General features: G+C 39.7%; 3 protein-coding genes across 8 annotated transcripts; 1 reads left to right on the forward strand and 2 right to left on the reverse strand.

The window, feature by feature from the left end:
- Window positions 1-15: 15 nt before the first annotated feature.
- On the reverse strand, window positions 16-2,369 carry LOC123315288 (leucine-rich repeat-containing protein 57). Of its 2 annotated transcripts, XR_006537936.1 has the most exons (3): window positions 2,208-2,369; window positions 1,361-2,154; window positions 16-947 (listed from the first exon to the last, which is right to left on the reverse strand). XR_006537936.1 is itself a non-coding variant. In XM_044900935.1 (2 exons), exon 2 carries the CDS (start codon window positions 2,135-2,137, stop codon window positions 1,421-1,423), a length of 717 nt encoding a protein of 238 aa, XP_044756870.1. In that variant the 5' UTR covers window positions 2,138-2,154; window positions 2,208-2,369; the 3' UTR covers window positions 16-1,420. The 2 variants fall into 2 exon arrangements, 1 of the variants encoding a protein (XP_044756870.1); XM_044900935.1 differs by having other exon boundaries at window positions 16-2,154.
- Window positions 2,370-2,841: 472 nt separating this feature from the next.
- Window positions 2,842-21,755, forward strand: LOC123315283 (guanine nucleotide-releasing factor 2). Of its 5 annotated transcripts, none has more exons than XM_044900927.1 (16): window positions 2,842-3,058; window positions 8,836-9,136; window positions 9,298-9,562; window positions 9,926-10,179; window positions 10,269-10,397; window positions 10,455-10,624; window positions 12,347-12,832; window positions 13,069-13,188; window positions 13,305-13,328; window positions 13,893-14,112; window positions 16,093-16,472; window positions 18,605-18,773; window positions 18,828-19,190; window positions 19,244-19,522; window positions 19,577-19,708; window positions 19,768-21,755. In XM_044900927.1, the coding sequence occupies exons 1-16, from the start codon at window positions 3,022-3,024 to the stop codon at window positions 19,895-19,897; spliced, it is 3,459 nt and encodes a 1,152-aa protein (XP_044756862.1). In that variant the 5' UTR covers window positions 2,842-3,021; the 3' UTR covers window positions 19,898-21,755. The 5 variants fall into 5 exon arrangements, with proteins under 5 accessions (XP_044756862.1, XP_044756859.1, XP_044756860.1 ...); XM_044900924.1 differs by lacking the exon at window positions 2,842-3,058 and adding an exon at window positions 4,645-5,317; XM_044900928.1 differs by lacking the exon at window positions 2,842-3,058 and adding an exon at window positions 7,801-8,211.
- On the reverse strand, window positions 5,588-7,118 carry LOC123315287. Its single transcript, XM_044900934.1, has 3 exons — window positions 6,673-7,118; window positions 5,968-6,428; window positions 5,588-5,817 (listed from the first exon to the last, which is right to left on the reverse strand). The coding sequence occupies exons 1-3, from the start codon at window positions 6,951-6,953 to the stop codon at window positions 5,720-5,722; spliced, it is 840 nt and encodes a 279-aa protein (XP_044756869.1). The 5' UTR covers window positions 6,954-7,118; the 3' UTR covers window positions 5,588-5,719.
- Window positions 21,756-21,761: the final 6 nt, after the last annotated feature.

Here is a 21,761-nt window from a genome sequence, read left to right on the forward strand (position 1 = left end):
AGAACGTTATTCAAATACGTATAACAACCACATTTATTGTTTTATCCACTTATAATATACTTCTTAGATATAATATAATATTAGGAAAATAGATTTTAGTGTACAAAGATTGAATTAAGAAACACATACATCCAGCTAAAGTGTATAGTATAAAATATGTGAGGATCCAACAGTACAAGTAAAAAATATACAGCTATTCAGCGCCACTCAGTTTATGCACACAGTTATGGAATCACAATGAGTTTAAGTAGAGGAAACGTATTTTTTTAGTCAGACGAAAACTAACAAAATTCACCTCAGGTTTAATTGCAATTTTCAAGATGCGACACAAGTTTGCAAGAGCAAATACTACATTAATCGATTTGGTCCGCTTATATTAATATAGATAGTTGATTTTTCAGAGCTTACATAATTAAATTTTAAATACTAGTAGATAAAAATCACATAATTAGCGATAGGGAAAGCTGAATCTAACTAGGGCTCTATCGAAAAAAGTATATATAAAACAGTTTCTACATATTTCAAAGAATTGATGCGTAATTTATGACTAGAGATTTTTTTTCATCAAATCTTTCCAATACAATTTATGCATGAAACGTAATTGACTGCAGAAATATTAATACTAATGATGACCTATTAAATGCGCGGTATCTTCAATTCAACAGGAAAATCAGAATTAACCTGATAATAATTTCAAAGTTCCTATTGAATAAAACCTCATATTATCTATTCTACATACAAAGTATTTTATAATTTGAATGATATCATGCATTAAGAATGGATTATCACAAAATGATTTGTTTCAGAATGAATATGAAGACAGTAACGAGATAAAAATTCAACATACGATACTTCAATATCATGGTTTTGAGTTTATAGTACTTAATTTATAGTTCCATTGAGAATACGCTTTTAAATGAAGATTTTCTTGAAACTTAAGCCCCCTTCTGGAAGAACACAACAAAAATAGGTAAAATTCTTCGTGGTGAAATTAGAAATGTTCATTTTGTAGATAAGTATTGTTTTTTAACAAGGACGGAGTTTTATAAGAAGATAAAGGGCTTCTTTTTTATTATCTTTCGACATTATTTAACCATGAAGGGGGCAATGCTGTTAAGACTCAATGATGATGAGTGAAGAATTAAAAGATGAACGATATTTAAATTCTATTCGGAAAAATAATTTACAATCATAAAATGAGGATACCCCCATCTCATCAAAATAAAACACCGACTTTTGATTAAGTTAATTTCTCACACCTAATTCATGTGCGTCATAACAGAAAACGATGGGGAAACCTTGTTGCTTTGTTTGTGCAAAGGGAATGTTTGATAGATGATTGTAGATGCAAGTTACAAACCTTTATTGAGTTGTCTCTCTTATTTGACCAGATTACCACTTCTTTAAATTATTAAAAGAGTCAAAACATTTTTTTTTTGACTGCTGTGAACCTGTCCATGTAGATTTCATAGCCATCAATATCCGATAATTGTTTAGGCTCGAAAAGGTTTCCATCCAACGACAGATTTGCTATCTTAGAATCCCTCAGGATCTTTGGGGAAATTGCAGATAGCTGCAAACAGTTCTCCTCTAACCTTAGTGTTTTCAAACGAGGACATTCTGCTATTTGTGGCGATATGAAAGTTATTTGGTTTTGGTTCAGATTAAGTTCAGTCACATATAACCCTGCTACATCAGAAGGAATTGATTCGATTTCGTTTTTGGACAAATCTAATAAATCCAGGTGTTTCAACCCACAGAACATCAATGGGAACTCTTTCAAGTAGTTACTACTTATATATACTTGTTTTAAATGGATTAGGTTAGACAGTGTTCTTGGTAATGCACTCAGATTGTTATGAGAAGCATTCAATGTTTCTAGTTTCGTTAATGCCCCAATGCAATCTGGTATCTTTGCAAGCTTATTTTTCTGCAAATTCAAGTGTTTCAATTGCATAAACCTGCTTATTTCCTCTGGTAATACCAAAAATTTGTTTTCTGATAAATCTAACGTCCTTAGGTTATTCTCCAATTGTCTAAATGAAGGAGGAAATTCCGATAGTTTTCCTTGAGATACCTTTAATACTCCAGTCTTCTGGGCTGTATTGATATGCTGTTTCATACTAGAATTTCCCATGGTGTTTGTGATTTATTCTAAAAGAGAACTATATAGAACGATATTTCCATATAATCGAAAAAAAGTTCACCCTTGTTTACGAAACAAAATTGTGACGAATCTGGGGTATTCTAAAGATGTCCATGCAATAACATTTCAAATTCAACTCATATTTCCTATTTTCCCTTCAGAATCAGATCGAAAGTGTCATTAATGACAATGATTGACGAGTGATTTTGACAGGTGAACTTGGGCTTGTTATTTTTCAATACGATTGCGTACGAAAATACCCGATGCTTTGGAATTTACCTCTGACGTTGCCATATCTACTTAAAATTCCGAAGCAAAGAGAAGTTCCTCTGTCCGAGGTGAAGAGATTCAGATGGAAAAAAAGGAAGAGTAATTCGTGATTACTTTGCATATCATACAGAACATTTCTTCACCTTCTTATTTATTAATCAAGTTCCAGAAGATTTTTTCCGCTGCACTGGTAGAACGTTTGTAAGGTTTCAATATGATTTTCTTCGAATCAGAAGGAACAAATTGAAGAAAGAATTTGAAGTTTTGATTTTTTTCAGTCTCGATTTTCAATTTTTGTCCCAAAAATCAGGTATAACCCCTTGGTATTTAAAAGGTAAAGAAACAACACAGTTAGAACCGACAACGCGGCGATATTCAGGGGTGAACGGTCGATAGAAATCGGCCCACGAATTTCAGTGCATGTGATATAGATGTCGCCACTTAAGTCACTCTTTTCAGTAATTTCATTTCTGAGTGCCGATTAATTTTTGGAAACATGTATTTCCTTAAAAATTACCAATTTTTGTTTTTCAAGTTCAGGTAAAATGTAGTGTTGTGATCTAGTAGAATGAATGGGTGATGGCACTTAATGGATTCTCTTGAATATGACTTCAACACCTAAATCAGTGAAATATGTCCAAGGTAAGTTATTCAATGTTTATTTTGATGATTTCAATTTCATGTGGTTATTTGTATTGGGGAAAACTGCACTCCATTGGAATTTCTTGTATTTCTCTCTGATTTTCTTGGCAATTGAATGATTCATTTTGTGGGTTCACTTAAGAGCCCTAAATGCTGTCTTTGACAGTTGAACTATTCTGTATGGGCAATCTCTGAATCTATGTATTTGCCTTTATTTTGGAAAGCTCATTATCATGAGGATCATTCAGTATCTCAAATATATTAACAACATGAGTATTAGCTGTAGTTTTCATGAAATAAAGGAAACTCGGCCGAACCTCTCATGAAGATTTAGGTTAAGTGGCATTATACCATTTTTCAGATAATGCTCAGAAATCTCTGTTTGGATATTGGTCTCGCCTTAAATTTAGAATGGAGGGAAATTTTTATTAAACACCTAGTTGAGGTAACGAACATAACGTAATGAAGAATAGCTTTCAAGATTGGATTAGAATATCACTGAGTCTCTGATACTCCAATTGGAATGGTTCTTTATTGTTTTTTAAATCATGAGTCTAACAGATGGAGTGGTGAAGACTATGAATCATACATAATACCGAAGAATAATTCGAGATCATTATTCAATTAACCTTGATTGTCTCCAATGGTCTTAACAAGTGCCAAAAATGCTGTAATAATTATGACATGAATACGTTATTTCGTTATTACTTTGAAATATTGCCATATATCTCATACATGCATTATAATGTGGAAGTCCTGCACCGGTACTTTTTCGAGAGAAAGATGGGCTAGACGTTCTCCAGTTGATGAATATTACAGACTTCAAAATCTAAGGATAACAATGTAATAACTAAAGCAGATGATCCTATCCGTTCTAGCAAATCTGAGATTCTATATCAATCTTGAATAGTTTGTATTTATTTATTTTATTTCAGTTAAAAATTCGTCAAGACCGAACGGTTGCTTCTCAGATTTATTACTAGAAGAATTGCTTCTTCGGAATGTGCATCACTTTCCGATCTGTGCTGATTTTTCTGGAAGATACGCGATTCGAAAGGGATGTCATTCCAAAAATTCCCAAAAAGATGGGATCAACAAACACAGTATTTCGAATATAAAATTATGCCCCTCCCCCCAAAATCACCCGTGGTACCGCCACTGGTAGTCGTAAGGAGTAGAAATCTGTGGTTTGAGACACATGGCTTTTACCACAGAGTATGAGTTTTTTCTGTGACTTTGAACCACAGATAGTTGAACTGGAAATCATTTGAAATGTTCATTCAAACATATCGTTTCAGCAATTATTGTCATATGATGTGAAATCAAGATATTCATCTAGAAAAAAGTCAAAACCACATACCAATTATTGTTTCTCATGTTACTTGGCGTAAATTCATTATGTAATGTTCCTCAATTGTCTCACGATCGTAATCTGTAATTTATTTATCACGATCTTGGATCACGTGGAAACAGAGAAGCATGCCCAATTAATTCAATGACTGGGTCAACAGTAAGACAAGACAATTTTATTATGTATTCACAACTGTTGCGCTCTAAATAGAAATTTTCGTCGCAGAATAATTTTAGAAAACCGGGATAAAGTCATCGTTATTTTGCAGTGCTCACTTTTATCGCACACGATCGACAAAGTGATATTCGCTATACTGTTTAAAATGAAATGCGTTGTACCAAATTCATATATTTAATTTAATCCGATTTAACGGCAGACAAACCAACACATCGATTTTCGCTAATTGATTACGAGATACGCGAATTATCTATTGTGTCCAGTGAATAATGTGACCACTTTATGGAACTCGCTAAATGGTTCGGTCTATTAGTGAAAAACAAAAAATATCTATATCCCCTCAGAGTCGAGAGATATCAACCGAGCTTCCGCTTTCTTCTACAACATATATTCCATGAATAATTCAAAATATCGATGTCAATTCGTTGACCTCACCTTCCCTTTCTAAACATCAATAATAATTTGAACCCGATATCCGAAGATATCACACAATCGATTCAAAAACAATACAGACGACGAAACGGTTGCAATCCGAAGTGATAAGTGATCGTGGTTGACGAACGCCGCAGATCTAATGAGAGTGTACGCAATGCCCGATTTCGAAGATTTGCTGAGTCTGAAACGGAGGGTTCGGAAGAAGTACAGCCTGGAGGGCAGGGAATATTCGAATAGGAGGTGTCCGGCGGTTCTTATATCGGTCAGGCTTACCCCGGAACCGGAATATGGAAAAAGTGAGTTTAAATCGGCTCAAAATCGCATATTTGAGAGTACTAAAAATTCTATGGAAATTGATATTATTCTATGACGGATTTCATTTTGTACCATGGACATAGAGACATTGAGTCAATGTCTATGTTTTGTACACATCATATTCTTTTATGGTCTGCAATTTGTGTTCTGTGGTCACTCATATGTAATAAGATATTCTATGATATAACCACTACTATAACCATGAACAATTATTAATAATTTCTTTACTTTACATCTGTCAAATTTGGGTATTGAATCGCATATGGAATATTTATTCAGATAGGTTATATTTCCGAATTGACATTGTGTCGAAAAAAGGTACACAACAACGTAAAGCCATTATTGGTTTGTATTTTGAACGTCCTTTCTTTCGATTTCCACATCTACCATAGTCCGCTGGAAAATCCACCTGGAGGTACTCTGCCGGTGTTGTTAGCCACCACAGGTTCATCGTATCCTAATCCCAACACAGGATTTCCATCTACAAGTTAAAAAATGGTGAAATAATGGTCTTTTCCTAGTGCTAAACTTTTCATCAAGAATTTGGTCTATGTCTATGAGATAACCTGTGTCGAAACGGGTCATAGAAAATAATTTATCGACAGAAGGTTCTTCTTCTTTTCGAGCGTACCTTTACGCCTGGCCGATCTGCTCCTGAACTCGTCCTTGGAGCTGACTCCGCACCCCGTGAGCACGTTCCTCGAGACGCTCGGGTTCGGAACGTTGGGGTTCTTGTCGCCGAACGGGGCCCTCTTGGCCGCCTCCTCTTCCATCTTCCTCACGCTCTTCGGCACCATCTGGTTGATCTTGGGCGTCAGCTCGGCCTCCACCTTGATCCTGGGCGTGGAGGGCGCCGTTGGGGGCGCCTCTTTCTCGTTGAACCCGAACGGCAGTATGGTGGAATTGACCTCCTTGCGCCTGAAGTACTTCTTGGTGGGCAGACCCTTGCTGGAGAAGATCATGAGGGAGGGATCTTCCTCGCGAGGTATCTCGCGTAACGAGGGTAAGATGTCGCTCTGGTTGCGGTTCAAGTGCCTGTCCTTGACGTTCTTCGGGGTGGCGGTGACAGGTGGAACTACGACATGGTCGTTTCTATGATCAAAAAGGGGGAATTTTAGATTTTAGGTTAGATAGAGGTATGCTGAATGGTGATGAAAATGTATTGTATATGATTCTTATAAATCTGTGGTATAATTTTGAAGGCTTGAGTTGATCTTATTATGTTAATATGTATTTGCATCATCGAATTGTCAATGTCAAGGTTATTTTGATGAAATTGTATGAATTCTCGATATTTTCAAATATTCCTTCGAAAATACGGCACGCTTCCACTTACGGCATCGATAACGATGGATTCGACGATTTCAAACTTTGCGACGATAAAATCGTTTCCGTCTTGTTCTCCTCAACGTTCTCTTTCTTCACTTCGGCTGTAGCCTCCTTCGATTTCTCTCCCGTGTCGGCCGGTTCGTCGGCCGTCGAATCGCCCTTGTCGGCGTCGCCGGTCGGTTCGTCCGTCTTGACCGCTGTTTCCTTCGGTTCTTCGACGGTTTCGACCTTTTCCACTCCCGTTTCCTTCTCCTGCGTCTTCGCCCTGGAATCGACGCTGTCGCCCATCTTGACGACTGATCGGCTGAGAGTGTCCTGCAGGTCCTCTCGGTTAACGCGGCTTTCAGTGTCGCTCAAACACTTGAAAAATTTGACTTCGTTTGAAAAAAATGCTGACTTTTCGTTTGACGCGAGCGATTTCGTTTCTGTGGCCTCGGTCGCTTCTGTTTTTAAAAGGCGCATAGAAATTGTCAGGTGGCATCACTGTTCTGTGGAACTGTGGTCTGAGCTGAGGGACAATGGCGTCGATGGTCAGTAAATCACGACAAATCTGTTTTTGGACATCCCTCGCGAACAATCGCTGACATGTGACGAAAATTTTTCAAGTTCAACGCTCTCCGCACATAAATAGACGAACTATTTTATTCCCTTTTGAACTGTAACGAAAAATCGTATTGAAATGTATGGTAAAAATGAAGTTTCACTTGGAAATTCTTCATTTTATTTATAGACGAGATGGAAGTTTGTGGCGCCTCCCGATACAGGATCGGACTTCGGAAACACCATCATCGATCTCTCTAAATAGTCCTCAGTTTCGAAAAGATGTTGCTACGCAGTGAATCTGTGTATTTTCAAGGAATTAAATACACCCACGATTTGAAGCAATTGTCTCCATTCATCAAAGTAGTTCAAGGCGTACCACACCAAACAATACGATCCTCACCCTACTAACGATTTTCTTCCAGTCCGTCTCTGACCGTGAGTTAACCATTTTTAGACATTTCGCATTCGTCTAATTATTCATAGCCCAAACGATGAAAGCGGTAGGAGAAGAGCCTCATTGTTTTCTCTTGAGCTTCCCCTTTTGTCCCATCGTCCAATATCCTTAATATTCAGTATCGGTGGGGCAGTTAGTCATTGTGTTGTCCGACACTCTTATGACCTTCTTCAACACCGTACAGTCTACGTGCCACAGAGTCGACTTCTATATCTGTATTTGTATAGATGTTTACCTCAACTGTGGTTTATTTGGAGCGAGAGCACAGAAACGGGTAGGGCTGTGAGTTTCGTGTAGAGATTTGTTACGTTGATGAGATCAGAAACCGACAGAATGATTTGATAGTGGATTCACGTCTGGTTTATGTTTGGGAAATTCGTATTTTGTCATTTCCTGTAGTAGTTTGTTCGACGATAGTGAAGTGGTGTGTCTAAATCTCGACGTACTTCGTTTTCATAGTGTTAACGAGAATATTTTGATAGTTTGTGGTGCCATAGAGGGTTTTTGCGGATACTGTTTTTTGTGGTTTTGATTTCTCCGCTTCCAAGGGTACGTCAATGAGAAATTTATTGTATTTATGTGTATTTCCCTGTTTTTATTATCGGTATTACACCGTTTGTTCTAAGCGTTGCGTTATATTTGTGATACGATGGTTTATTTGGTAGTTTCACATGAAGGTGAGAGAATTAATAAATTTCGCGAATTTTCTATGATTCCTTTCTTTCTCAGGAAATTCATAGATAGTGAACATAATTTCATATTTTTCGATGTTCAAACTGAAAGTAATCTCTGTTCAGATCTAAATTTTTTCTGTGGAATTCCGAAGAATGATGTATCAAGGGATATGATCGTGTGAGCGGTTCACATCCAGAAAAATCGATGATTCAGTGCGACTCTAATATATCGAGAGGTTCAACATCCAAGTCTAATTCGTTGATAATTACACGTATATTCTGCAGCTTCAAGGTTAATTATAAAATTATCGTCTTTTAATGAACCTCGAATCGCAAACATTCGACATGAAGTCCATTTATAGTAAGTGCGATGAAACTGGTTCAAAAAACTTTTTTAAGTTTTCGTCGCGAGATGAATTGTTGCGGGTATTCAGGTATTAAATCAGATTTTGTTCAATTGATTCTCGGATATTGACGATTTTTTTCCTGTTTGTTTCAGAAAGCGAAAATTCGTCTCCTTCGCCGTTGGCCAGCTCCGGACCTGGCGGTCACAAGGCGTCCTTCAGGAGCACCAAGCTCGCCCGCAGGGCCCGTTCCTTCAAGGACGACTTCCTGGGGAAGATATCGCAGATGCGAGGACCGGTGGGAGGTGGTGGCGGCTGCGCAGGTCAGGGGGTACGTTCCAACAGTCCGAAGGGTAGGTCGTCGAAGATGGAGCACATCTACCCGGAGAACAAGGGCCCCATCGACGAACTGGACGCCCTCTGGAAACAGATCGAGCTGGCGCTGAAGCATTTCAGGTTGATTTTTTTGATTTTCTCAGTTTCCCCGCCAACTTTTCCAAATTTTTGAGTCTTATAAACCTTCTACGAAGTATGAGGAAGGTTTTAAAGAAAAAACGAACGAAATCGGTTCAGTCGTTTTCGCGGAATGCGATTACAACGCCAGTGATCTTTTACAGGGACGTCTTCAAGAAGCAGATCTTCCTGATGCTACCCGGCAACGGTACCCTCATCTTGGACAGCGTGTGGCACATCAACCTGGCCATCAAGTCGTCCGTGGCCGCCGACTCTAGCTCGAGCGTGACCTCGGCCACACAGGGGATGTACCAGAGCGTGGCCAGGCTGATAAAGCTGTGCGACGACGTCCTCATCAACTGCGACAGCGCCGCCTTGGACCAGCAGAACGTGGAGGAGGTGGTGTCGCAGGTGGAGCACGCAGTCAGGGTGAGCCAATAATCTATATACTAAACATAGGAATGGTAAAAAAGGGAGGGAATTCCCGAGTCCCTGAAATGCCCTTTCCGTAAATGTATAAAACGTATTAAAAGAATAATTTACGAAAAAATTCAATTTCGACGATTTTTCGTCGTTGACAGCAAGAGGGGCAAAACTGTTTGGAATAGGCGTGAGGTAAGAGAGGAGAAAATTCAGATTTTTGACGTTTAAACGCAAATGTAAACAAATCGTGACAGAAGTGAGGTTAGAACCGGTGACGGACAGGGGTGGGTAATATCGATTCGAGTCATAGAGTACAGAGTACCGTTTTTGGCCTTCCATGTTTACTTAACACCCCCAAACCCTTCGCAGGACCTGATAGAACTTGCCAAAGAGAAAATAAAGCAGCAACAGTCGAATTACAAGACGGTGCCCAGGTTGTCCTCCTACGGAACCAGCAATCTCGAGATGAACTCGCAGAGGAACTCGCTGCCCGACATACCCCTGACGCCCCGCGAGAGGGACATCCTGGAGAAGACTTCCAACCACTCCGTTCGCGGCAGTCACAGCACGGAGTCGATCCTGCAGGACTCCGGGCCGCCTCCCAAACCACCACTACCAGACGGGTGAGCGAAAACTGTCAAGTTTGCTGTCATTGAGCAGCGTTGCCAACCGAAATTCGTCGATTTCTCGAGTTTAACTTGTTCTTCCGCAGCATACTACGGTCGGATATCACGAGATGCATCACGCCCCCGCCCCTCCCGCCGAAGAAGAAGAACAACCGACTGAATCAGGTGATGGACGACAGTTTTACGCCGGACGGTTCGCCTTCGATTTTGGAAAGGTGGGTTTTTGTTCGTGTTCGCGCCGATTCCTCTGTGATCGTTTTTTGCCCTTTCAGGTTGTCCCTCAGGTCAAAATCGCCGGACGATTCCATATCGCTCCTGTCGGGTAGCGGTAGTTTGGATTCGATGCTGAACATGTCGAGGGAAGAAGAAGAAATCAAGGCTCTGATGGATCCGATCTACGATTACGACAACACGTTCGAGAATCATTGCTCCGATATTTTCGGTGAGTAGGTCAATCTTTCGCGTCTCAAATGACATATAGATCATAGAAGATCTAATTCGAAATTACGCCTGACGTTTAAACGTCAATGTCATTGATTAGAGTGATCTATCTATGGTCAATATTTATCCGTCATGTTGGTTTCGTCTCTGAATGAGAATAGGAAGCTCTGTAGATTCCAGAAGCATTGGTGAATGATTCCATGCAGAATTACACTCTAGACAGCCTTCGGAAGTGAACTCGACAGTGGAAAAATAAAAAATTCGTTTTTTTCGAAAACAGTGACAGAGATCCGAGAGTTTGGTATGAAGATATAGGTTTTTGAACACGCAGAATCGATTGGGAGTAAAAGCGAAAGCCTATCTCTCTTCGTTTAGATTTTCATCGTCGCAATGGCATTTTTCAAAAATTGGAAATTTCAATCTGCGATATCTCCTGTTATACTTGTCCGATCCAATAGAGATTTCCGGTTTAGTAAACAGCACTAGTCGGGCTTCAATACTAGATTAAAAACTCGAATTCGAAAATCCCAAATTTTTGGGTCAAAAATGAGCAAGGGGTTAGACCCCCTAAAATCACATATTTGGTCCTCTCTCTGAGAAGTACGGTGTTTAATCATTCCCCCAGAGAAAGAAATTCATACTAGTCGTTTTGAAGATTCCAAAAAAACCAATGAGTTGACGAGCCAATGAAAAATTGCACCGTAGACAGCCTTTCAAAGTTAACTCGAAAGTGAAACATGGAAAAAAAAATCATTTTTCTCGAAATCAGCATCGAAGATCCATAAATTTGGTATGGAAATATAGTTTTTCGAACACGCAGTATCGACTGAAAATAAAATCGTAAGCCTATCTCCCTTCGTTTAGATTTTTATTGTCGAAATGGCATTTTTCAGAAATTTCAAATTTCAATCTGCGATATCTCCTGTTATACTTGTCCGATCCAATTGAGATTTCCGGTTTAGTAAACAGCACTAGTCGGGCTTCAATACTAGATTAAAAACTCGAATTCGAAAATCCCAAATTTTTGGGTCAAAAATGAGCAAGGGGTTACACCCCCCTAAAATCACATATTTGGTCCTCCCTCTGAGAAGTACGGTGTTTAATCATTCCCCCAGAGGAAGAAATTCACACTAGTCGTTTTGAATATTCCAAAAAACCAATGAGTTGACGAGCCAATGAAAAATTGCACCGTAGACAGCCTTTCAAAGTTAACTCGAAAGTGAAAGATGGAAAAAAAAAATCATTTTTCTCGAAATCAGCATCGCAGATCCACAAATTTGGTATGGAAATATAGGTTTTCGAACACGCAGAATCGATTGAAAATAAAATCGTAAGCATATCTCCCTTCGTTTAGATTTTTATTGTCGAAATGGCATTTTTCAGAAATTTCAAATTTCAATCCGCGATATCTCCTGTTATACTCGTCCGATCCAATTAAGATTTCCGGTTTCGTAATCAGCACTAGTCAGGCTTCAACACTAAATCAAAGAATCGAATTCGAAAATCCCAAATTTTTGGGTAAAAAATGAGCAAGATGTTAGACCCCCCCCTAAAACCACATATTTGCTTCTCTCTGTGAAAATTGGGGTGTTTTATGACTGTGCTAGGGTGAGAAGTGCATAGATTTCGTTCTGTAGATTCCAGAAACACCACCGGTTGATGATTTCATAGAAAATTGCACTCTAGACAGCCTTTCAAAGTGTTCACTATTTTTTTCGCGCAGCCACGAACGGATCCTACAACTCCTGGGAAGAATCCTCACTCAGCTCCAGCATATCCAACCACGCCAACCTGAACCAGGCCCAGTACGACTACCACCGCCTCTCCAACACCGATTCCGGCATCGTGTCCTCCGAGTCCTACAGATCGTCGTACTACTCCAAGAGGAGCTCGCAACAGAGCACCATCAGCACCCAGCAGGTGACCAAACACTCGGTGAACTCCTCCAGCGAGATGGTCAAATCGGAGAGTTTCGCCCAGAGCCTCGCAGAGTCCGCCACCTACCAGCTGAGCGTCAAGTGTCAGAACCAGCAGAAGACGAGCAGCAGCAGCTCCATCGTGTCCACGAACACCCAGACGAGTTCGGGGAAGGAGGAGGCCGATTTCGCTTCGCTGGGAACGGTGTCGCCGCCTCCATTACCTCAGAAGACCAAGAAGAAACAGGAGAGGCAGCCGTCGCCTTATGACAACGTGCCGGAGGGCAATATGGGTGAGTGACAGATTGAAAAAAGAATTTCTATGGTCTGGGTGAGATATTGATCTATGACCAAACGTCTATGGTCCAAGACTCTATGATTGCGTTATTTTTGTTCTATGTTAACACGTCTGTGGTTTAAATAACAAATCGTGACATTATCAGTCTCTATGATTACTTCATTGATAAATTATCTCAGTCAGTGTTCGAAGAAGCGACATGGGCGATGTTTGAAAGTGGCGTATTTTCAGAGGGCGAGGTGCTGGTGACTTGCCGCATGCATCAGTCGCATCAGAGCCTCAGCAGCGTCGCGTCTAACGCCGAGGACGACAGCTCTAAGCCGCCCCCTTTGCCAGTAAAAAAGAGACACAGTAAGTTTTCCCCTTTAACCCGTCCCCGTGGTTTACTACACGGATTTTTCGATGAAATTTAAGATGATCCGTGATCTGTGTGTGTATCGAGCTATATTGGAAAATTTCTTCCTTAGTGTTCCAATCCGTGGCTTACTCTGGTAAGTGGGCTACTCAGAGGTTATCTGTTGGTCTGTGAACTTTCACTACTTTTTCGATTTCGTAGTTCCTTCGATTGTAGGCCGAACGTACCGTAGGTCCAACGTTCGAGGGGGTGTTCCTCACGGGGCTTGTTCGGGGCCCATAATTTTAACGTTTATTCGTTTTGAAACGCATTAAAGGGTTTTAAGTCTTCGATAAATGTGAATGACGTTTTTGTGTGTTTAGTTTTACTGAAATGTACTTTTAATTTGTCTGCATGGCGGTAATTTTTCATCGTTTGATGAAGTTTTGAGATCAATGTTCGTCCGAAAGTGGATTTGAATGACATTCCTATTCGGTACGTGACACCAATCGAGGGAACTACTGAATAAAACATCCACATCTAATAACCGCGTCATTTTCTGGTTGGATTACCCCTTATTTAGCAGCTTTGTGTTTCGTATTTGACCATGTCCGTATCAATATTCATTGTGTGTTTGTGTCGATTTAGCATGAACTTATATGACCACCCTCTCTCTCTGTCGCCAACGTACAAAAATCGTTCATTGTTCTCCCGATTTCAGTAATGGCGTACATGGAGATGTTCGGCAATTGTCAGTCGAACGACAACGATCAGGATTTCATGAGACATTCCGTGCACATGACGCACGCTCAGCACTGGGTGCAGCAGAGCACCAGTCCCGGATTGCCGACGACGCAGTCGTGTTCCTTCAGTCAGATCTCCAATTGCAGCTCTCTGTCGCAGTCCCACACCCTTTCTATACCTTCTACCGATTCTCAGAGGTGAGTAAGGTCGAGGGGGATGAAAGATCAGCCTCGATTATTTCTTAATTTGAAGGATTCGTCCGTTTAAGTTGAGATATGAAACGCAAACGACCAAGAGGAGGGTTATAATGGAGTCGATGTATCGTTAGTTTTTGATAAAAGGTTGGCAAAGTTTCTTAGAAAGGTCCTTCTACTGATAGGTTGGTAATAAATGAATATAATCAAACGCCCTGCTACAAAATATATATATATATTTGGCGACGAGTATGGGACCCGAACCCACGAGGGCAAAGACCATGCTATTAACAAACATCCCTCAACAATAGGGAATACTCCTGACGAAAATGATGTATTTTTTATGAAATATCTTCGAAACGTCACATTTTGAAATAACCATTTCAACAGTTTCCCAAAAAAAATTATTTTAAGCACTTAAAAATGAAAAATAAAATTTTAAGCGTTTCATTTCGATCGCACAAGTTGGCAACATCGACTGAAATATGCCTTGATAATAAAGGACAACAAATACATTACCTTGACGAGATAGACAAAGATGGCTGCCTATGAAGTCTGCGACGAACGAGGACATTGTTCTTTTCATTGTCTAGTAGGCGCTGTTGCCAAATCGTAAACTCGAAACCAAGCGATTTAAATTTTAAAACTCCGTATTTGAAGAATGGTTTTGGATAGCTTCCGCGGTGCATTTGAAAAAATCATGAATGAAACTCATAATTATTCAGTTTAAACTTGCATACGCAGTGATAACTCAAATTGGGGAGAATTCCCCATTAATATTTTGGCGACGAGGATGGGATCCCAACAAACCCAAAGTCCACGCGATAAACGAGCACCCTTCAACAATTAACATTTTGGCGACAAGTATGGGATCCGGCCTCACATGGCAAAGCCCATGCCATCAACAATTAACAATTTGGCGACGAGGATCGGATCCTTTTTAAACTGAATTCGTCGAGGTTCAGACGTCTAGAACGACTCGATACAACCTCACTTTTGTACTTCAAGGGGAGTATCAACAAACTTTTCATTAATCTAAAGGTTGATCGGGTATGTAGTCAACTCTATAGTTTTTTAGCTCTTTATTGTATTAACCAAGCTTTCGGACAATGTCTTGTCCTTCTTCGGGGCTACTAGAAAAATTGGAATAATGTTGTAAAAAATACAAAAAAGGTAAGATTAAAAAAACTTACAACAATGTGAGACTTAACTATTAATAACGATAAAATTAAAATATCCATATGAATCATCAGTTAAAATCTCAGATGAATCTTAAGCCAACATTCTAATTTTTAAAAGAATGAAACAATGTCAAAGGTTAAAAAACATAGAAGAACAAAAGACACAGACAGGAAAGACAATTTAGGCCAAGCAACGTCATAAACTAAGAAAGTACAAAGGCGTTTTATCATGACAGAATCATCATGACAGAATCATCATGATAAAACGCCTTTGTACTTTCTTAGTTTATGACGTTGCTTGGCCTCAATTGTCTTTCCTGTCTGTGTCTTTTGTTCTTCTATGTTTTTTAACCTTTGACATTGTTTCATGTGTTTCTTTTTAAAATTAGAATGTTGGCTTAAGATTCATCTGAGATTTTAACTGATGATTTATATGGATATTTTAATTTTATCGTTCTTAATAGTTAAGTCTCACATTGTTGTAAATTTTTTTAATCTTACCTTTTCTGTATTTTTTACAACATTATTGCAATTTTTCTAGTAGCCCCGCAGAAGGACAAGACATTGTCCGAAAGCTTGGTTAATACAATAAAGAGCTAAAAAACTATAGAGTTGACTACATACCCGATCAACCTTTAGATTAGTATTTGTATAGTCGAGATAAACAACCATTTAAACTTTTCATTTATACACGCCATTGATCCACGGTGCTCCTCATAACTAGGTCTAACTTGCGTTTTATATCTTACACGGATCTCCCTTTCACAAAAACGCAAAATAACCGAGAAAAAAATTTCGCCAGTCGTACGCCTTCGCCGATCTCGGCGTCCGGCCCCGCCGCCAACTGCCTGCCCCCGGCGCTGCCGCCCAAGCAGCGCCCGAGGATCAGGTCCGAGGGCAGGTCGCCGCCCCAGTCGCCCTGCTCGACGGAAACCGCCAAGCAGGTCGACGCGACGCCCGCCAAGGTACTTCCGGACCTGTTGGAACACACCGGCGACGCCGACAAAGACGCGTCCGCCAAGGAGGACGAGGACGTCAAGATATGCGACGTCGATCTGATGGAGAAGTTGACGGTCGACGAGTATCTCGTGTTCAAGAAGCCCGAGGAGGAGGGGCCGGACATCAGGGGCGGTACCATAGACGCCCTGATCATCCAGGCGACCAAGGCCACTAAGAATGGCGGTGAGTAGTTTTTTTTTTTTCGATTTTGAGTGTGGCGAACTGATTAAATTGTCCACGTCCGAATCACGGTGACGTTTAAAAACTACAGACCCTAAGGAACGTAGAGAGCCCTTCCGCCGATTCGATTTTCAGAGCGGAGAGAGGTGTTTTTGGCCTCGTTATGTACGAAATTCATTTTATCATGGTTTTTGAGGCAAATCAATCTTACCTATACCTCGAAAATATATAGGGTGAGTCTTTGACTCGTACAAATATGTCAACAGTAGATTCTTGAAGTCAGAAGAAACACTTTCTTCCTTTACCGTTTTTTCAGAATCGGCTCGGTTTAAAAGATACAGGCTGTTGAAAAACCATAAAAAAATGTTATTTTAGTTTTTATCTCACAAACGGTTTTATCGAATGAGATGAATTTCGGGATATTCATTTATTTGATTAATCTTTTTCGAAGGCAACATATCACCCACGTCTTCCAGTTTTCTCATTATAACCAATACGCGCGTACCATGAAAATACCAAAAATTCAAATAACCCAACACTTGAAACTAAGTTGGACGCTATTTCGAGTAATTTGATGCTCAAAATTAAAAAAGTATCAGTGAAATTTGAAAAATTGGGTACTTCGGCTGAATACATCTCTGTTTAAAAGGTCCACAGATGTGTAGTGTCACAGATTAAGACCCGTTTGCACCAAACGCACTTAGTGTTAAGTGTCCCTTAAAATGAACCCTCAACTTAAATTACGTTGCACCAACTGTAAAGTGACATTTAAATGGCTGAAGCTAGCCTCCTGTAACGAACACTTAGGTATTTAAGGACGGGATTCTAACCCTCGTTTTAACCTTAAATAATTTGTTGAACTCATAAACTGGCTGCAGAACTGCTGTGGTTTTTCTAATAACGACAAGTACCTTTTATTTGACAATCCATTTCATTATCAATAATAATGCAAATTCAGCAACAAAAAGTTGTCACTCTTTGATAATAATAAAATAGTTTACTTGACACTGACTGACAAGGCAATAGAGTTAGGTTAATGAAATGACAACGATCATTGGCAACCGGCCAACCAATGAAAAGGCTTTGTTAGACTAGAATGAAGTTGCACCAAAATAAAAAACTGAAATATAACTAGATATAAAAACTAAGGGCCCCTTACTTAAGATTCTATTAAGCCGCAGTCGTGCAACTCACAATAAAATTAAGCGTCCATTAACTTTAAACTACGCTTAGTTAAGTACTCATTTTAAGGGGGATTGGTGCAAATGGGCCTAACTTAAATTACGTTGCACCAGCTGTTAACTGAAATTTAAATGGCTGAAGCTAACCTTAAATTTGAGTGCTCCTGTAATGACCACTTAAATATTTCAGGGCGGGATTGTAACCTATAATAATTTGTTGAACTGGCTCCAGAACTTCCCAATTTTGATGGATTTTGAAAATTGAATGAATTCATTACTGAATGCTAAACCTTTTCTTTTGCCTTTATTGTAATGTCATCAGTTTTTTTTTCATTTTCAATTTTGTGTCGCAAATCATACTAGAATCTACTGTTGAAATATTTGTCAAAGATACATCAAGTATGTACAGGACGTTCCTCGTCTGTTTTTCGTCCATTAAAAGCGATGATGATCTGCCTCCCTTTATCATAACCTGCATTAATACATTTATGATCAGTGAAAGAATGTAGAGTTTTAGTTTTTACATGTTTTCTTCGTTTCTCATGTTCATGTGCTTTTAACCGTTCTCGCTGCTAATTGCGGCTACAGAAGAAATGGAGACCGGTATGTCAATTAGTGACCCTCCCCCCCACTCCTTTAAAATAAAATACTGGATACTCTACTTACAACTTTCTCGATTCTCACCATCTTCTTTCTAACATTATTTGCATGCTTTCTTCACTTTTTCTCTTGTCTAGTTTTATCTTTGGATGAACCGACCAGTGCTTACAACAATAAGATTCATCTTGTTATGTACCTTATACGTAGTAAGCACCGATAATTTAGATACACGAAATTTAAATCTGTTCACATTTTAAAAATCCCTTATGATATAGGAAAAATTCGAATTAGCATGGGTGTACTCGAACAAACTCTTCCCTTCCTTGTTCCCTTCATCGTGACTTTTTCTTACAGTTTTCACATATCAAGAAGCCTTCTTGACCACCTATCGCACATTCATCACCCCCTTCGATCTCATATCCAAACTGATCAGAAGGTACAATTTTTTCTACTACAAGACGGAAAAGAGACCAAGGTCTAGGGAGGCCTTCGCCCTCATGGTCAGAGTGGTCAGCGATTTAACGTGAGTGAATCCCCTGAGTCTAGATCGATTCGTTTCTGATCGAAAACGTTACAGGAGCGTGGATCTGGACGAGGAACTGCAACAGAAGCTGATGAACTTCGTGCAACAGCTGATATCGTGCGGGGAACTGACGCTGGCCAAGGCGCTGCGCGTCAAACACCTCGAGCGTCACGAGGCCAAGCAGAGGAACGCGCAGGGCGCTAGCAACGTGCTCACGAGCATCTCGCTGACGCCGCGCACGCTCACCCTGCTCGACTTCAAGTCGGAACAGATCGCCGAACAGATGACGCTTCTGGACGCCGAGCTGTTCATGAAGATCGAGATACCGGAGGTGCTTATATGGGCGCAGGAGCAGAACGAGGAGAGGAGTCCCAATCTCACTTTGTTCACTGAGCACTTCAACAAGATGTCCTATTGGTGGGTAAAAGAGGGATTGGGTTGGTAGATTTTGACGCTTTGTTTGTTCGCAGGGCCAGGACGAAGATCCTCCAGATGAATAACAAGGAGACGCGCGAGAAGTACTTCCTGAAGTTCATCAAGATCATGAAGCACCTTAGGAAGATCAACAACTTCAATTCGTACCTAGCGCTGCTGTCGGCCCTAGATTCGGCCCCCATCCGTAGGTTGGAGTGGCAGAAGCACGTGCAGGAAGGGTTGAAGGAGTACTGCGCACTCATCGATAGCTCGTCTAGTTTCAGGGCTTATCGCCAAGCCTTGGCCGAAACTCAACCGCCCTGCATACCCTACATGTAACTATCCCTTTCGCTTTTATTCTCGTCGTCTTTAATTTTTTTTCGTTTCAGCGGGTTGGTGCTGCAGGACCTGACGTTCGTCCATATCGGAAATACCAATCTGCTGCCCGACGGGATGATTAATTTCTCCAAGAGATGGCAGCAGTTCAACATAGTCGAAAACATGAAGAAGTTCAAAAAATGGTGAGTTTCCCTTCAGTTTCGTCTGTAGATCGACGAAGATCGATTATTTTTCCTTTCAGTACATATTCGTTCAAGAAAAACGAGAGGATCATCCAGTTCTTCGAGAATTTCGACGACATAATACCGGAGGACGCGATGTGGCAGCTGTCGGAGTCGATCAAACCCAGGGGCGGCAAAAAGACGACATAATCCCTCGAGAATCGTTTCAGAATCTTCATCCGAACATACCTTTGAGCCGGGGAAAAAAAACGCGGCCCGACGGAGCAATATTTGGTGGAATCGACCAATTTATAGCGTGTCTGGGATTCCAGTATGTTGGTATGAGAATTGTTCGATTCTGAAGACTATGGTTCGTGTTTACGGCTGTCAAATGTCAGTTTAATTTGACAGGTGACATATGTCAACCGTTCACAGAGGTTACGCGCAGTTGACGTCTGTCAACGGGAAGTCTGCTGCGTGAACTTGTTGGAACGATAGAAAAGTCAATATTTTCGATGGTCGAGAAAAATTTTGTTTTGGGGCGAGAGAATTCAGTGAAAATGCCGTTTCTACGAAATATACGAACAACGAATTTTTTTCTATTTATCGGATTCGAAGAGTAAAGTTCGAAGGCAGGTTGTGTACATTGAATCCATTCAAACGGTGGAATATCTTATAATTGAACCTACACTGATTTAACGAATGTGTACGTTACTGACCTTATTATTTATTCTAGTATTAAACCTTGTCGAATCGAGGTATTCGAGGGATATTTTTCTTATTAATCTTTTTTTTTCCAATTCAAACTTTAACGAACGCGTGTTTGTTATAGTCTGTTATTATTAGCACTACGTATGCTTTAAAAAGACTGATCTTTCTTAGTAACTTTCATTGGGACACCTACGTCAACTTATCAGTACAGGAGACCACGGACGATTAGGAGATAAACTATTTTTGAGATATCATTCCGATTTTATTGTCGGAATTATCTTGAGAACATAGAATTTGATGTTTGTTCAACGAAACAACGGTGTTTTAGCACTTCTTCCAAACATTCTGAAAATAAATGTTAGTCCAATGTCCAGATCCCAGGATAATGAATAAGACGCCATCTCGATCTAGTTACCTTTGAATGACGTTGACAGATAACGCTTCTTATCTGTCAATCATCGAATATTCGTGTGGGGCATAAAAATTCATTTACTGAATGCTTTGAAATTTTTGTTTTCAAGATTATTGTCCATCAAGCCCTCAAATTAATGGGACCAGTATATTTTAAATTGCGAAAGGATTTGAAATAGATTAAAATGGGATATTGCCGCTTGGTTTGGTAAAATTTCGACGTTAGTCTGGGATCTGGAGTCGAAAACCTAGTTGAATGTTTTAAGCTAATAATTGTTAGTTAAAGTAACATATAGCAGGCCTAATTAACAGATAAGAACAATTAACTTCTTCCTCCTTATACAGCTCTAGCTGTAGCTTCTTGTTGTTCGACACTTGAATGCAATATATCAACACAAATGTGTCTTTGTGTGGCTGGATTCGCGAGACAAAGTTGATTTTTATATTTTTAACCGTTCATTTCGTGTTTTTGCTACTGGAACTTTTCTTGCCACGTTTCAGTACGACGCAATAGTGGAACAATTTAACCGTAGCGACATCCCCTTTGCTCATTCATCGCTCTGTATGTAAACGTCCAAGTCACATACTTTCTGTGATTGTTTTTTTATTTTATATTTTATCGTTGTGATTTTTACTATTACCAGGTAATTACCACAATTTTATTTCGGGTGTGAGAATGGAAAGAATGTTTTTAATATTTTTAAATAGTTTCATTTATATAACAGATTGCCATCGTATATAATTTGTGCCATTTTAGATTGTATAGTTTTTTACTATTTCGTGCAAGTATTATATTCCATTTATTGTGTTTTATTTATTTGAATTCTTTTTGTATATAAATGTGTATCATATGTGCACATGAGATTATCGTAATTTTTGGTATTTGCTTTAAAGTACATACTATCAGTAGTGTGTAACATGTACCTTATTAAACAAGTGAAAATTACGACCC

This window comes from Coccinella septempunctata, chromosome 6, assembly GCF_907165205.1.
Source record: "Coccinella septempunctata chromosome 6, icCocSept1.1, whole genome shotgun sequence".
In the NCBI taxonomy this organism is placed as follows: Eukaryota; Metazoa; Arthropoda; class Insecta; order Coleoptera; family Coccinellidae; genus Coccinella; species Coccinella septempunctata.

Coding starts and splice junctions, on each gene's coding strand:
- LOC123315288 (XM_044900935.1), bottom strand. CDS start 2,137: ATGGGAAATTCTAGTATGAAACAGCATATCAATACAGCCCAGAAGACT.
- LOC123315283 (XM_044900924.1), top strand. CDS start 5,161: ATGAGAGTGTACGCAATGCCCGATTTCGAAGATTTGCTGAGTCTGAAA. Junction 9,563..9,925: donor AGGTGGAGCACGCAGTCAGG/GTGAGCCAATAA, acceptor AACCCTTCGCAG/GACCTGATAGAACTTGCCAA. Junction 19,709..19,767: donor ATGAAGAAGTTCAAAAAATG/GTGAGTTTCCCT, acceptor TTTTCCTTTCAG/TACATATTCGTTCAAGAAAA.
- LOC123315287 (XM_044900934.1), bottom strand. CDS start 6,953: ATGGGCGACAGCGTCGATTCCAGGGCGAAGACGCAGGAGAAGGAAACG. Junction 6,429..6,672: donor AATCCATCGTTATCGATGCC/GTAAGTGGAAGC, acceptor TTTTGATCATAG/AAACGACCATGTCGTAGTTC. Junction 5,818..5,967: donor CAGATCGGCCAGGCGTAAAG/GTACGCTCGAAA, acceptor TTTAACTTGTAG/ATGGAAATCCTGTGTTGGGA.